General features: G+C 43.9%; 1 protein-coding gene across 13 annotated transcripts in view; it reads left to right on the top strand.

Annotated features, from left to right (window-relative positions):
- KLHL25 (kelch like family member 25) overlaps positions 1-13,125 on the top strand; it is a 37,282-nt gene extending 24,157 nt beyond the window's left edge. For 9 of the 13 annotated variants that reach the window (XM_088452846.1, XM_088452842.1, XM_088452845.1 and 6 more), the window contains 5 exons: positions 2,010-2,068; positions 3,403-3,479; positions 4,209-4,283; positions 4,395-6,229; positions 11,468-13,125. In XM_088452846.1, coding sequence (XP_088308972.1) covers positions 4,409-6,178 — 1,770 coding nt within the window. In that variant the 5' untranslated portion in view covers positions 2,010-2,068; positions 3,403-3,479; positions 4,209-4,283; positions 4,395-4,408 and the 3' untranslated portion in view covers positions 6,179-6,229; positions 11,468-13,125. Of the gene's footprint in view, positions 1-2,009; positions 2,069-3,382; positions 3,480-4,208; positions 4,284-4,394; positions 6,230-11,467 lie in introns of all 13 variants that reach the window. The other 4 variants (XM_088452850.1, XM_088452851.1, XM_088452853.1 and 1 more) reach the window with 3 other exon arrangements.
- The last annotated feature ends 851 nt before the right edge of the window (positions 13,126-13,976 follow it).

A 13,976-nucleotide genomic window follows, 5' to 3' on the forward strand; every position in this document is an offset into this window, starting at 1 on the left:
TAAATATATATATATATATATATATATATTTGCACATATATGAGGTGTGCGTGGACCCCCCCCTCAAATGTTATGTTCTTGGTTTTGGCAAATCCACCCTCAAGTGTTTTGGTTTGTTTTTGGATGTCTTTTAAAATTTGATAAAAACAGCTAAAAATCATGTCCCTGTTTACATGTCATCCAAAACCTGAGATCTGGTTTTTACATCCAAAATCCAGACTTCGTTAGACCCGAGCCAGGACTCAGAACCCCATATGTCATGCAATTGTTTGGAACAATTGTGTATATAATTTTTCTCACATTGGTGTGTATTGTATTAGGACATATTGGCAGGTTAGAGCTTGTTCACTTAATTACAAGAGATTGAGCATTTGTCCTAAATGAGCTGTGTGAATTGCTCTTGTAATGTAGGCACCTTTATCATCACTCTGGGGCTATGTCACTCCATTGATCTGGCCATGAATTGCAGTGACTCACGCTATCCTGTTTTGCGCAGAGTAAGCAAAATATCCAACATTCATTTTAATTTATACGTGTGTTTTTTTAGTGACTTCACTAAACAAATAGTGTTGCGGTAATGAAAGTCCCATGCTGGGCTAGAGAGTGTTTCCCTGAGCAGTCACATGACCGATGATGTCATGTTAGAGTACAGAGATGTCTATCTAATCATTTGGCTCAGGCCTCCTGGGAAATGCTGCAATGCATTTTTATTTGTATAATAGAAGATTGCATGTGAGCTGTAAAATAGCCAATGTGGATTATGTCGCTAGTGTATGTTTTTTTTAGTTTTGTTTTTTGGAAAGCTTAAAAAATGATGGAGCCTGCTACAGTATACAAATGCTGTTTGTCAAGGGAGACCACACAAGCAATAATGTAACCAAAGACTTTCTCTAAAACGACAGTATAAGTTACATTCCCACCCATGTTATTAAGCAAAAAATTCCAAATTAGGTGTCTAGGAAGAAGCTATGAAATTGCCTAGCCAAAGTGGTTCCCAAACCACAGTAACCACAATAACACTCTATAAATCCGATCTTCGCTTCAGAAATGTTTTTGTTAAATATGAACTCTTGGAGCTGCTACAAACTTTCGTTAAATCACAATTTTCCAGGATTCAGAGATGTAATTTCTTAAAGGGCCGCTCCACTTAGTATACAAGTTTACTCATTAGCTGAAGCGCTGCAGTGGTATTTAGAAATGCATTCTACTTGTTGTGCATTTGCACCCAGGGCAGTAACTAGGGGTATCGGAGCAGTGCCACCACACAGTGCGCAGGGCTCTCTGGGCGGCAGTCGCTACCCCACGGCCCTTGCTTTCAGCTAACATGGTTCTTGTAATGGTACTCTGCAGCCAGGATTGTTGCTGCAGTGCCACCTGGAGCGTCCTTTGGATATTCCAGACATGCACACTGCAGCGGGTACAGCCTCAGGACACTCTGGGGAGTGCTGTACTTCCTGACACAGTTCGGCACCCTTTTCATGATGTCATCCGTTCAGGGGGTGTGACCGGCACAGGGCACAGTGCCGGCTATTTACGGCACTGCTTGCTCAAGCCCTGTCTCTTGCAAAAGACGATCTTGTACCAACAAGTCCACATAGCCCCGCACTTCTGTCTTCACGCCCTCAAGAACACCTTGTTACCATCCAGTTGCACTCCTTCAATCACATGTGGAGATGCAACTGCATTGTTTGCTGCCACGTCGCCCTAAACTTGCATACGCTCAGCGCCAGAGCATGCGTAGTGCTAAAATCACACCGCAAAATTGATTTACATTCAACTTTGTATCAGTCCCAGGATGTTCAGGTGTGCATAGTAATACAGTTCTCACCCTGATCACAACGGAAGATCTTGGAGATCCAAAATTTCTGGATAATAATAGCGGTATTTATTTATTTCATTGTGAAAATGTTGTTTTCCTTTTAAACCAGTTCTTGTACAACGGTTGCATGTGGTACTTGTATTTGCCAAATCAGATTGTAATTTCAGTCTGTGTTGAAATTTTTGCACAGGTCAAAATATAACGGTTAATGGGCCAAGAAACGTGAGTGGGACAATATGCTGCAATAATGTAAGTCACAATTACAACATCATTCTTTGGACAATTTGAAAATATTGTAACAGAGCATAAAACGGTCCCATCTATACATAAACAGAACTCAGGGCCTGATTCAGAGACAAATGCTAATGCAATTTTCGCACAGATCGAGCGATTGTTTGCCACTTCACGTGCGCTGCGATCAAATTGCAATTACGCACACACGGAGGAATCCATCGCTAAGTGAGTGACAGACTGCCAGCGTTTGGGGGTGGTAATGGGGAATGGTGACAAAAAAATGCTGCAGTGCCTGTCCGGTTAAACGCGGTTACATGGGTGTGCATAAATTAGCCACTGCGATTGCGTACGCAGCTCTGCATGTCAGAAGAGCACCCAAGGCTGCGGCAGGTCAGACCAGCTGCAGGGGTAAGATGGCCGCTGATGTACATCGATGTTACCGATGTATGCGTTGTTGCACGCAGGCGAGAAGGCAACAGTGGGCGTCTTTATGCTTAGGTGATCTTTGCTGACATTAGCATATTTTCACACCTGCGTTGCGTGCGAAAACCCAGTTATGATCGCATTAGCGCCCGTCTCTGAATCAGGGCAAAGGCAAAAGTGACTGGCTCATTAAAGGAGTGTACATGTTTATCTTCATTAACCAACTCACAGCCAGCATTCTTGTGAAAGTCCTATGCCATGGAGCCTTGCAGTTACACACACTAATATACTATAATTGGAATATAAACCACAGTTTAGTTTAGGAGCCACCACAGTGGTGGCTGACCACATCATCAACAGGGGAGGGGGAGGAGTTGGTTCAGAGGCTATGGGGGAGGGCATCCCATGCCAGAGGCTCTGGTACAGTGCTGATGGGGGAGGGCATCCCATGCAGTTCTGATGGAGATGGGATGGAGGATGACCTTTTTGTTTCAGGTGGAAATATAATTTTTTCCTCCTAACTTTTTACACAAATCTGGGATTTCAGCTAAACATATACAAAATACTTTTGTAGCACCTTGCCTTTGCAGGTCTATTCTTTCTTTTTTTACGATTATTTTATCAGGTCATCTAGAACAATACAAAAAGAAACGATAAACGCAGAAGAGATCTGGTTTTACGCAGTCAGATTCAAAACACATGATTACAATTGAATTTATTGAGTATTGGCTGTAACGAGATATGCATGTGGGTCATATGTAATTACTGCTGTATAAGATTTTTTTGTTCTCCTACTTAGACATAATGTGTACAATGAATAAAATTCTAATCAGAAAAGCATTTTGAACAGTAGTTGTTTGCCAGCAATTTGCTCTGAATACAGGCAGGGTGTGACCCCTTTAACAGTCATTTCCTCTTTTCACTAGATTGATGGACTAGACAACCACACAACGGGACACACACGGGCTCATGCAGGCTGAATTGGGGGGCCAAATTTGGCCAGGTACGGCCTTTCAGGTCCTATTCAGAAAGCTTTTATCACTTACGTTACACACTGGCATCTGTCAGTATAGTTGAAAGATGACTGCACACCTAGGGCTCCATTTATTAACTAAGCATAACCCCTTTAGTGCTCGCTAAGGGGGTTATGTCATCCTTTCTGGATTTAACAAATAGAGGTGATCTAAGATTACCGTTGTTTGTCACAGCGTTGTTCTCTCCATCTTTACATGACGAGAGCAATGCGGTCCCCATTGATGGCAATGGGGACCTGTCGCTGCCTTTCCAGCTTCAGCGAAGCCTTCCAGGCTCTGCCAGGTCCCCGTGTCATGCACATGCTCAGACGGACAGTCGCACATGCGCATTACACAAGACCTCCGTCGCTGGCAGCGTTAGGCTGCCTGCAGCCTAACGGAAAACCTCGCCAACGAGGATGACTTGGCTGGACCTCGCCGTGGGGGGGTAAGCATTGGTAAATACCAGTGGCTTTTTCATTTATATCACAGTGATACTAAATGAAAAATGCAGCGGGTGTTTACCTTCATTAATAAATGGGGCACCTAGTCTGATAGTGATTACTACCAGAAACATTTACAAACATGCTTGGCCACCCACACTGTAATAACGGGCCAGTTGCCTAACATAGCTGGCTCCATTGCATTGTATTTGCTGCTGTGTGAGCCCATCATGCTGCTACACTCCCCCTCTAATTTGACTTGATTCTTCTCTGCAGGGACAAACTGTGAGTCCATGGACCATTGTTGGTGCAGCTGAAAATAACATGTCTCCTACCTGTTCTGGATTCTGTGTGAGTGTGTGTGCATAGAGTGTAGAATTGTTGTAATCAAGTAATGAGGCTTGTCTAAAAGCTACTAGATTAACTCATTTTTATTTCTTTGCTTCTTTTTCTGTATGTCAGCTTTAGGTGTCATCATGTCAGTCAGTGTCCATGAAAACCGCAAATCCCGGACCAGCACTGGGTCCATGAATATTTCATTATTTCACAAGCCAGCACATCCGGACTGTGTCTTGAACCATCTCAACACCATGCGGAAACAACAACTATTTACCGACGTCACCCTGTGGGCAGGAGATCGCTCCTTCCCAAGCCATCGAGTGGTGCTAGCAGCCTGCAGCCAGTATTTCGAGGCCATGTTTAGCAATGGGTTGAAAGAGAGCCTTGATAACGCTGTGAATTTCCATGACAACCTTCATCCGGAAGTGTTGGAACTATTGCTCGACTTTGCTTACTCTTCAAAAATCATAATTAATGAAGAAAATGCCGAGTCTCTGCTAGAGGCGGCAGACATGCTTCAGTTTCATGACATACGAGATGCTGCTGCAGAGTTTTTAGAAAAAAATCTTTATCCTTCCAATTGCTTGGGAATGCTGCTGCTGTCCGATGCTCATCAGTGCCGGCGATTGTACGAGTTGTCCTTGCAGATGTGTCTTGTTAACTTTGAAACAGTGCACAGGACGGAAGACTTTAACAGTCTCTCAAAAGACATTTTGCTGGACTTGGTTTCCAGCGATGAACTTGAGATTGAGGATGAGCAAGTGGTTTTCAATGCTGTACTACAGTGGGTTAAATGTGACTTGGACAAAAGGAAAGAATATTTTCCCGAATTGTTAAAAAACATCAGGTTGGCTTTGCTCACCTCTGATTCGCTGAAGGAAGCCATCACTTGCGACGACTTGGTAATGTCCGACGAGAAGAGCAAATTAATTATAGAGGAGGCTGTTCATTGCAAGAGAAAAATACTGCAGAATGACGGCATAGTGACCAGCCTTTGTGCCAGGCCTCGGAAAGCAGGGCATATCTTGCTGATTCTAGGTGGGCAAACCTTTATGTGCGATAAAATTTACCAAGTTGATCACAAGGCTAAAGAAATCATTCCGAAAGCTGATCTGCCAAGTCCTAGAAAAGAATTCAGTGCTTGTGCCATTGGCTGTAAGGTCTATGTGACCGGAGGGCGGGGCTCTGAGAACGGAGTGTCAAAAGATGTTTGGGTGTATAATACAGTTCATGAGGAGTGGTCAAAGGCTGCGCCCATGCTCATTGCAAGGTTTGGCCATGGCTCAGCTGAGTTACAAAACTGCCTCTGTGTGGTCGGAGGACATACAGCAGTTGCTGGAATTTTCCCAGCATCCCCTTCAGTTTCATTAAAGCAAGTGGAGCGCTATGATCCTCTGTCCAATAAATGGACAATGGTGGCACCGCTATGGGATGGCGTAAGCAATGCTGCTGTGGTCAGTGCCAAATTGAAGCTTTTTGTATTTGGAGGGACAAGTATACACCGAGATCGGGTCTCCAAGGTGCAGTGCTATGACCCATTTGAAAACCGATGGAGTATAAAAGCTGAATGTCCCCAGCCGTGGCGTTATACTGCCGCTGCCGTTCTGGGAAGCCAGATTTTCATTATGGGAGGGGACTCAGAATTTACAGCCGCCTCTGCCTATCGCTTTGACTGTGAAACAAATCAGTGGACAAGAGTTGGAGATATGACTGCCAAACGCATGTCTTGTCATGCGTTAGCATCAGGCAATAAACTTTATGTAGTTGGTGGGTACTTTGGAACACAAAGGTGTAAGACACTAGATTGTTATGATCCAATATCAGACTCCTGGAATAGTATCACTACTGTGCCTTACTCCCTTATACCGACTGCTTTTGTGAGCACCTGGAAGCACTTGCCGGCATGAGAAGATCTGCATTATAACTGGTCACTTATCATGTCACAAAGCAATGAAGAGGTAATTTGCAATTAAACCTATTGCATGACCTGGGTTTTTTTTCGTTGAGCATCTTTTTCGGGTAAAAATGTGATACAACTAAGACAAGCCAGGAGAAAGCACTGATTAATGTCATATGCGACACTTGTTTTATCTGTGTGAAAATGAGTCAGTAAATGAAGCACAGTGGAACTATGAGTAAAAAAGAGCTGGGGCTGCTGCATCGTAGCACTTTGTATAGTGGTTCAGAGTCTCAGTCACACACAGATGTACAAGTGTCACCTATCAGATTAATCAGCAGTCCCCTGGTGTATCCTAGTCACATTACATTGCGGTTAAGACTGATTTTCTGGTAAAGAAAAAGGAAGCTTGGCGCAAGTAGAGTCATACTGGTGCTGGTGTGACTGCAGTAATGGTGAATGAAGATATATTCTGAAAAGGTCATTTTAGCTGATCTCAGTGGAAATTGTGACCTTACCAGAATTACCATTTTCTAGTTATCAGGAAAAAGAAATGACAGAAAGTGGAAACACTACTCCTGTACTGTACATCAGGAAAACTAACTGTGTGGCAACGCTGGAGCTCCTGCTCCGTACACAGGATTGCAGTGACCATGTATTGGATGTTCCTGGGCGGTGACAGGTCTGTGGCTATTCATATACCCAGAGATACTGCATCTAATAGGAGTGTTATGGGAGTGTCGCTAAAAGTAGTTCTGTACATAGATACCTAATCTCTCACATTGGAGGCCATAATCAGCATAGCAGACTCTATCCTTCCTGGGTGCACCATTTCGGAGACAATAAGCTTTCATTATTGTTTCTCCCCAATTTGTTGCATACTTTGCCCATTGCACATAGTCTCATTTGGTATCCTGACAGACATATTGCAGACTTGAACAATATATTATTTTAGCGTCAGTGGTACTTCTTCCTTGCATATGAGAATATGTCTTACTTCCTGGGCACACCGCGGCCACTGGTCCATACGGTATGTGCATCAAGTCCAGATACTGCCAGGTCTTGTTTTTTTTTAAATATATTTCCATCTCCCTTTTCAGGCAGCTTTGTGCATTTCATCATCTGGCTGCACAATATTGTTTATTAGTAAGCGGCTCCCGGCCGAGCATGCTTTATTGCTTTGGTGTGTCACACGTGGATGCAGTCAGTCCTGTTTGGCATGTTGACCACTTTATTGGGCTTCAGCTGGTACAGTCGCACAGTGGTTTTTATATCTGCAAGAGTGCAACTCCCTTTTGTAACGGGTTGGGTACGGGATGCCGGTGCTCAGGGTCCCAGCAGTCAGAATCCTGACGCCGGCATCTCAACAGGGATAAAATACCGACAGCAGCTGGTAAGTACGCTAACCCTCCCCGTAGCCCCACTATTTACCGTTGGAATGATGGCGGTCGTGATGCCAGCACCGGGATTCTTACTGCAAAACGCGCAGTCCACTACCGATAACTATGCACGATTCCGCGGGTCGTTTGTCGTATCTTCAGGTCTTACCTACATGCAGTAAGATCTGGCAATCTCACTAACAAGGTTAAGGTCGTTAGTCAGGTCATTCGTCAGATTGCACAGTTTATGCAAGATATCGTTTTGTCCGGAAGTGCCGGGGAGTTGCCGGGAGAGTTCAAGGGAAATAGTTGACGATATTGCATCTTTTGCGAGTCATCTAGTGTGTAGGCACCTTTAATGTACTTCTTATACATTTGTCATGCTCTTGATCAAACTACCACTATTCACTGATGAACTGTATTGGATAAACTGTTTTAGGGCCTTATTCATTACGGATCGCAATATTGGGCACACTCTAGTGCAGGGATGGCCAAACTCTGTCCTCAAGAGCTACCAACAGTTCACGTTTTCCAGGTCTCACAGAATCACAAGTGAAATAATTAGCTCCACCGTGGATCTTTCAAAATGTGTCAGTGAGTAATGACTACACCTGTGCATCTGCTGGGTGACCTGGAAAACGTGAACTGTTGGTAACTCTCGAGGACCGAGTTTGGCCACCCCTGCTCTAGTGCCTGGAGTCTACCGCTGCTGTCAGTTCGCTGACGGCAACCAGGGAGAGAGGAGGGGCCCCCTCCTCTCTTAATAGGCCCCTGTATGGCCCACTAAAAATGCAAAAATAAAAATGTTTTTACAAGTCGTTCACAATGAACAGAATCCCACTTTATAGTCTACCGGAAGGTCATTCTTAATGTGAGCGTATTGACTTGCGTGGGAGATTCTTCACTGGCAACAGGTTGCTTTCAAAACTAGCCATATATAATATTTACTAGTATAATTTTGGTGTGTAAGGGAGACTAGGTGGTGTCAGTAACCTTTCCCTATGCCATTCATTCGGAATGGTAATTCCTCCTTACTTTGGTCAAGGTGAGCGCAGAAGCTATCATCATCATTAGTCATTTGGCTCATAGCTATGGTGTCAGCACACCCTTCATGCTTTGATAACCTATTATCACTGATAGTAAATATTTCATCATCTCCTGGATTGTTGACATCCTCTCTTATAGCATTTTTGTTTATTATTTTACTTGATTCATTGTAGCTTTAAACCTCAGTAGTCAGCTTTCATGTGACCGGGTTGCTTGCATACAAATCATTCACATTTGACAAGTTGACGACTATAGTTCTTAATCCAGTCTTATCTATTTAATACTGATTCTGTTCCGAGCACATTGTCATTGCTTGCGCTTTATGATTTTTGTCTTCATCCACAAGATTGCCTTCTGTCAATTGTAAAGTGTTTAATAGCTGAGCTACAGAGTAGCGCCACTGCATGGAAGTCCTTTTTTATTCTTCCACATTATGCTATTTGTAAGGTAGGGATGCGGTTAGGATCCCGACAAGCGGAATTCCGTCTGCTGGAACCCCGGCATCGGAATCCCGACCTTCAAGACAACACCAGCGCCGAAGTCCCGACATGACTCTGGATGCCGATGTTGGGATCCCGGCAGACGGCATCCCGATCGGAAGGACCCCGGGGAAAGGTAAGTATCTGCCTCGGTGAGGGGGGGCTTAGGTTTAGGCGCCCCTGGTGGGAGTTAGCATTAGGCTCCGGGCAGGGGGGTTAGGTTCAGGCACCACCGGGGGGAGGGTTAACTTTAGGCACTGACCGGGAGGGTTAGGGTGCGGGGTAGGGAGGGTTAGTATAAGGGTCCAGGAAAGGAGGGTTAGGGGGTAAATAGGACAGGGGAACATTACTTACCGTTCCCCTGTTGGGATTTAAACAATCGGGATGCCGCTGTCAGTGTACTGACAGCCGATATCCCGTCCATCAGTATTTCATACTGATTCTATAAGGTACTCCTGGTGTAATCCTGCATTCACTGGCCCTTAATCAGTTTAGTTTTGATATATATTTTTTTCAATTAAACTATTCATTTATTAACTAGAAAAGGGAGAGAAAAGAAGCGGTGTCTAGTGTAATCATTTTGGAAGTTTTGAGGAATTAAATAATTATGCATACCGCAATATAATATGAAACTTGCTCATCAAAAGTGGTCTTTAAGGAACCAGTGGGGAGTGGGGACGTCTTCTGTTAGATCCCTTGTGATCCTCCTAGGTTTTGTGCCCAACTATGCAGTGTGTTTCAGTTATGTGGATTTATAAAATAATTGCTCCAATGATATATTCATTTACAGGAGTTTTATTTTACCATGCACACATAGCGGACAATGAAAAAAAGTAGAAAGAGACTTGCATTCAATTGTAGAATGTCAGTGAAACTGATAGATATAATGCAATGCCCTCAATGCGTTTAGTCTCTTATGCCCAAAGGATTTACCTGCTGCTCACCCATGGCTCCTGCATCTGGCTAGCAGGGTGCTTAGAATGGCACCCTGCAGCCAGAATCTCTACAGCAGAGCTGCCTTGGGCGTCCTTAGGATGTTTAGACGTGCGCACATCTGCCCTTACGCCCGCTCAAGGTATTGCTGTAATTCATAAGGAGGGGGCATGGCCTGCCGCCAGCCATAGTTACGGCTCTGCAATCTATTTTCCCTACCACACAAACACTACGGTTAATTTTTGAGAGGAGCTAATTAAACTACCAGTATGTTTTTTGGGATTATGGGAAGAAATCAGAGTACCAGGAGGAAACCCACGTAATCAAGGGGAGACTATACAAACTCCACACTGTTAAGGACATGGTGGTGGTGGTGGGAAGTAATGCTAATAAATTACACCAGCTGTGCATGCACATAAGGAAGAGCGCTGCGGGGGGTGCTGAGAGGGATCCGATTGGAATCCCCTCAGGGAGGGCTTCACGAATAGAAGCCCATAGGCTTCTATTGGGCAACTGCATCTGAAGATGGCATTGCCCACCGCATCAAAGCACCGTAATGTATCTCATTTCGGGTCTTGATGCATATGAGAAATGCAGTCAGACCCCCGAAAACTGCATTTTAAGGGGTCAGACCGCATTTGTGATGTTAGTGCACCCCGCCCATGGGCTTTTTAATATTTTTAAAGCCAATCATCTGCAAGTGCAATGTACAGTATTTATAGTATGTAGTCTGTGAAATTTGAAAATGGGAAAAGATTTCCAGCAATTTAACTGCAAGATTTTAATGGCAAACCCAACCTGGTGTGACCCTCCTGTACATTTCTATACCTAGTAGTCCTGGTTTTTCAGATTGTGACCCATCAGCATCAGATAATTCAGGACATTTTCCAGGCATATACAGTAGAACTTAAATATGTTTTTATTCTAGAACAAATCTTACAAAGTGCTTCATCTACTGCAGCAGCGCAGCTCACATCCATCTGTCTTATTTACCAATAACATCTTAACTTAACAACTACAATCCAGTTATTGTCACATGAATGTCATATAATGACCTACAGTATTTGGGTAATAGTGATTTAGCTGCGTTCTTATATTTATGGTTCAGTACGGCAGCTTGACCATTACTATGGGCCTGGTTCATAGATTGTTGCATTGAGCACGAAAACTCCAGGAATCCCTTTCTGCGCCAAGGTGAACCCAAGTGTCCAATGTTGTTCGCAAATTGTGTACGGAATTGCTAACATTTGAGAAGGATTTTATGACCATTGGACGTATCAGGGTGGAGACTGGGAGGTGACAAAAAGGGGCCGTCTCATGGGCATGAGTCGCAAATCCAACTTCAGGGGCCGTGTTTAATTGAATTTGTGGAGAGTAGCTGCCGTAGACACCAGGTTACCACAAATGTCCATGTGTTCCGCACTTAAAGATTCAGTGACTGAAACTTTTTTCTTTCCCCAGTAGACCATCACTATTCGATCACTACTGATTTAATTGGGAAACAGATTTATGGCTGCTGGAAATGATAGTCATATTATCTTTCATCTATTGGACACGCTCCCCCTTCCTCCGAAAACAACAACAACACAAAACAGTATTGTAAATCAAGATGACTCTAAGCAGATTGAGGTTTTCTTCATTACCGGAGGATGTCTGCCAAAATGACTGGGGAGAAGGAGAACTGATTATTTGAAGGGAACTGATCTTCCCATTACCCCAATTAATAGAATTGGAAACTATACACGCACCCATATGATGTGTAGGAAAAGTGAAACCTCAGCTGAGACAGCATTCTGTCCCTCCCCTCCCTTCTCCTCTGTGGGATCCGAGCACTGAATGTAATTTGTGGGCTGCTGCTGGCATCCACTCAATCATGATCATTCCCAGTGTTCTGACATTTCTAAGCTGCTGTAATGTTAATCACCGGCTACCTCATGACTTCATTAATCCTTTTATAAAGGCTGCCAGCTTTCCCAAATCGTAGCAATACAACACGAAGCAGTTACTTGGCGAGGGAATGTTATTCATGTGGTTTAGCATTATGGATCACTCGAATAGCACTGTAGATTATATACGTATTTTTAGACAATATTTGGTTAATCATAGATGGGATACTTTCTGTGTTTCTCTATCCTATGGGCGGGATGTACTAAAGGGTGAAATGCGGTCAAAACTCTGAAAAATCCAATTTTGGGAATACGGCCGCATTTCCATATGTACCAAGCTCCGAAATGCGATACACACTGGGTCCAAGTCCCGAATGTAACGCCATCTTTAGATGGTGTTACCCAATAGTAGCCGATGCACTTCTTACTGCATTTCCCCTGAAAGGCATTCGATCAGATAGCTCCCGGCGATTTCCGCCATGCTGCTCTGACACCCGATAAGTGGTGGAATGTACAGCATCGCGGTTGTGATGCTTAGTACTTCCTGCCCTATGACTGTATTTGTTCGCAAGTTAATTTGTATACAGGACATCATAGAGTAGTGGTGGTGAACCTTGGCACTCCAGCTGCTGTGGGACTACATATCCCAGCTTACATTGCCAGAGTTTTGCTATTAGGGAGTGCTAAAACTGGCAGGGCATGCTAGGATATGTAGTCCCACAGCAGCTGCAGTGCCAAGGTTCGCCACCACTGTCATAGAGCCTATACCTCAAGTATGCACCGGTAATTACGTTATAGGGTGACGGCCGACATTTCCGCCATGCTGCTCTGACATTCTGCAATGCATTATATGATGGGAACATCATGCTATCACACTCTCTACATGTATTATGCCACCATGTGATAAATGTATGCATCAGCATCAGTATGGAAAGATCAAGTCAAGATAACATTTGTTTATTAAAAACAAGTTATTAAAATGGAAATGAACAGAAAATGGAAAAGAGTGATATTTGGATGAAGATGCCCTTACAGAATGTTGTTGGGGATGTAGTTGACCTTCCGGCGTGCGGGATGCCGACGGTCTTAATAACGGCACCGAAATCCTGATAGGTCGGGATCCCGGCACCAGTATCCCGACCGTCGGCATCCCGAAGGTAAGTATCTGGGTGCAGGGGGAGGGTAGCGTTAGCTAACTGGGTTAGGCACCGGGGAGGTAAGGTTAGGATTAGGGTACGGGGAAGTTAGGTTTAGGCACTAGGGGGGAGGTTAGGTTTAGGTACTGGGGAGGGGGTGTTAGGTTTAGGCACTAGGGGAGGAGGGTTAGGCACCGAGAATGGTGGGTTAGGGTAAGGGTTAGAAATACACTTACCATTGACTGCTCTGGGTGTCGGGATATTCTGACTAGGAGCATCCCGACAGCCGGGATATCCTATCCAACCCTTGATGTTGCCCCCTATGAGAATTTACCAGTAAGGATTTATGAAACAAAGCCAGGATATACTGTTTAATCAGATTATTTCTTACATTATTAGGATGATAATTTGAGGGCTAAAGATATAGCATGCCTACTGGTAAAGGTTTAAATAGGATATTATGTGTAATTACTGTGCTATACTGTATGTGAGCAGTTTAATACAGTGCAGATTGGTGTAATATATTACAATTATACCCTATAAAATGCTTCTGTCCCTGAATGCTGGCAGCTTGGTTACTATGCCTTCCTTACCCTGGCAGCCATTATTGCAGATGCACTAGCTCTAGCATTTATCAATGCTTGTCACTTTTTTTATTTTTGAAAACAATGTGTTAAATAATTAACTAGCTGCAAAAGTAGAACACGTCATGTTCAATGTCTGACTAGTGTGCACGAGTATAGAGCACAGGTTCTAAACTCGGTCCTCAGGACCCCAAACAGTGCATGTTTTCTAGGTCTCCTCACAGAATCACAAGTGAAATAATTATCTCCCCCTGTGGATCTTTTTAAAATGTGTCAGTGAGTAATGAATATACCTGGGCACCAACTAAGTGACCTGGAAAATGTGAACTGTGTGGGGTCCAAAGGACCGAGTTTTAAGAACCAC

Source organism: Taudactylus pleione, unplaced genomic scaffold, assembly GCF_031769625.1.
Source record: "Taudactylus pleione unplaced genomic scaffold, aTauple2 ptg000556l, whole genome shotgun sequence".
Classification (NCBI taxonomy): Eukaryota; Metazoa; Chordata; class Amphibia; order Anura; family Myobatrachidae; genus Taudactylus; species Taudactylus pleione.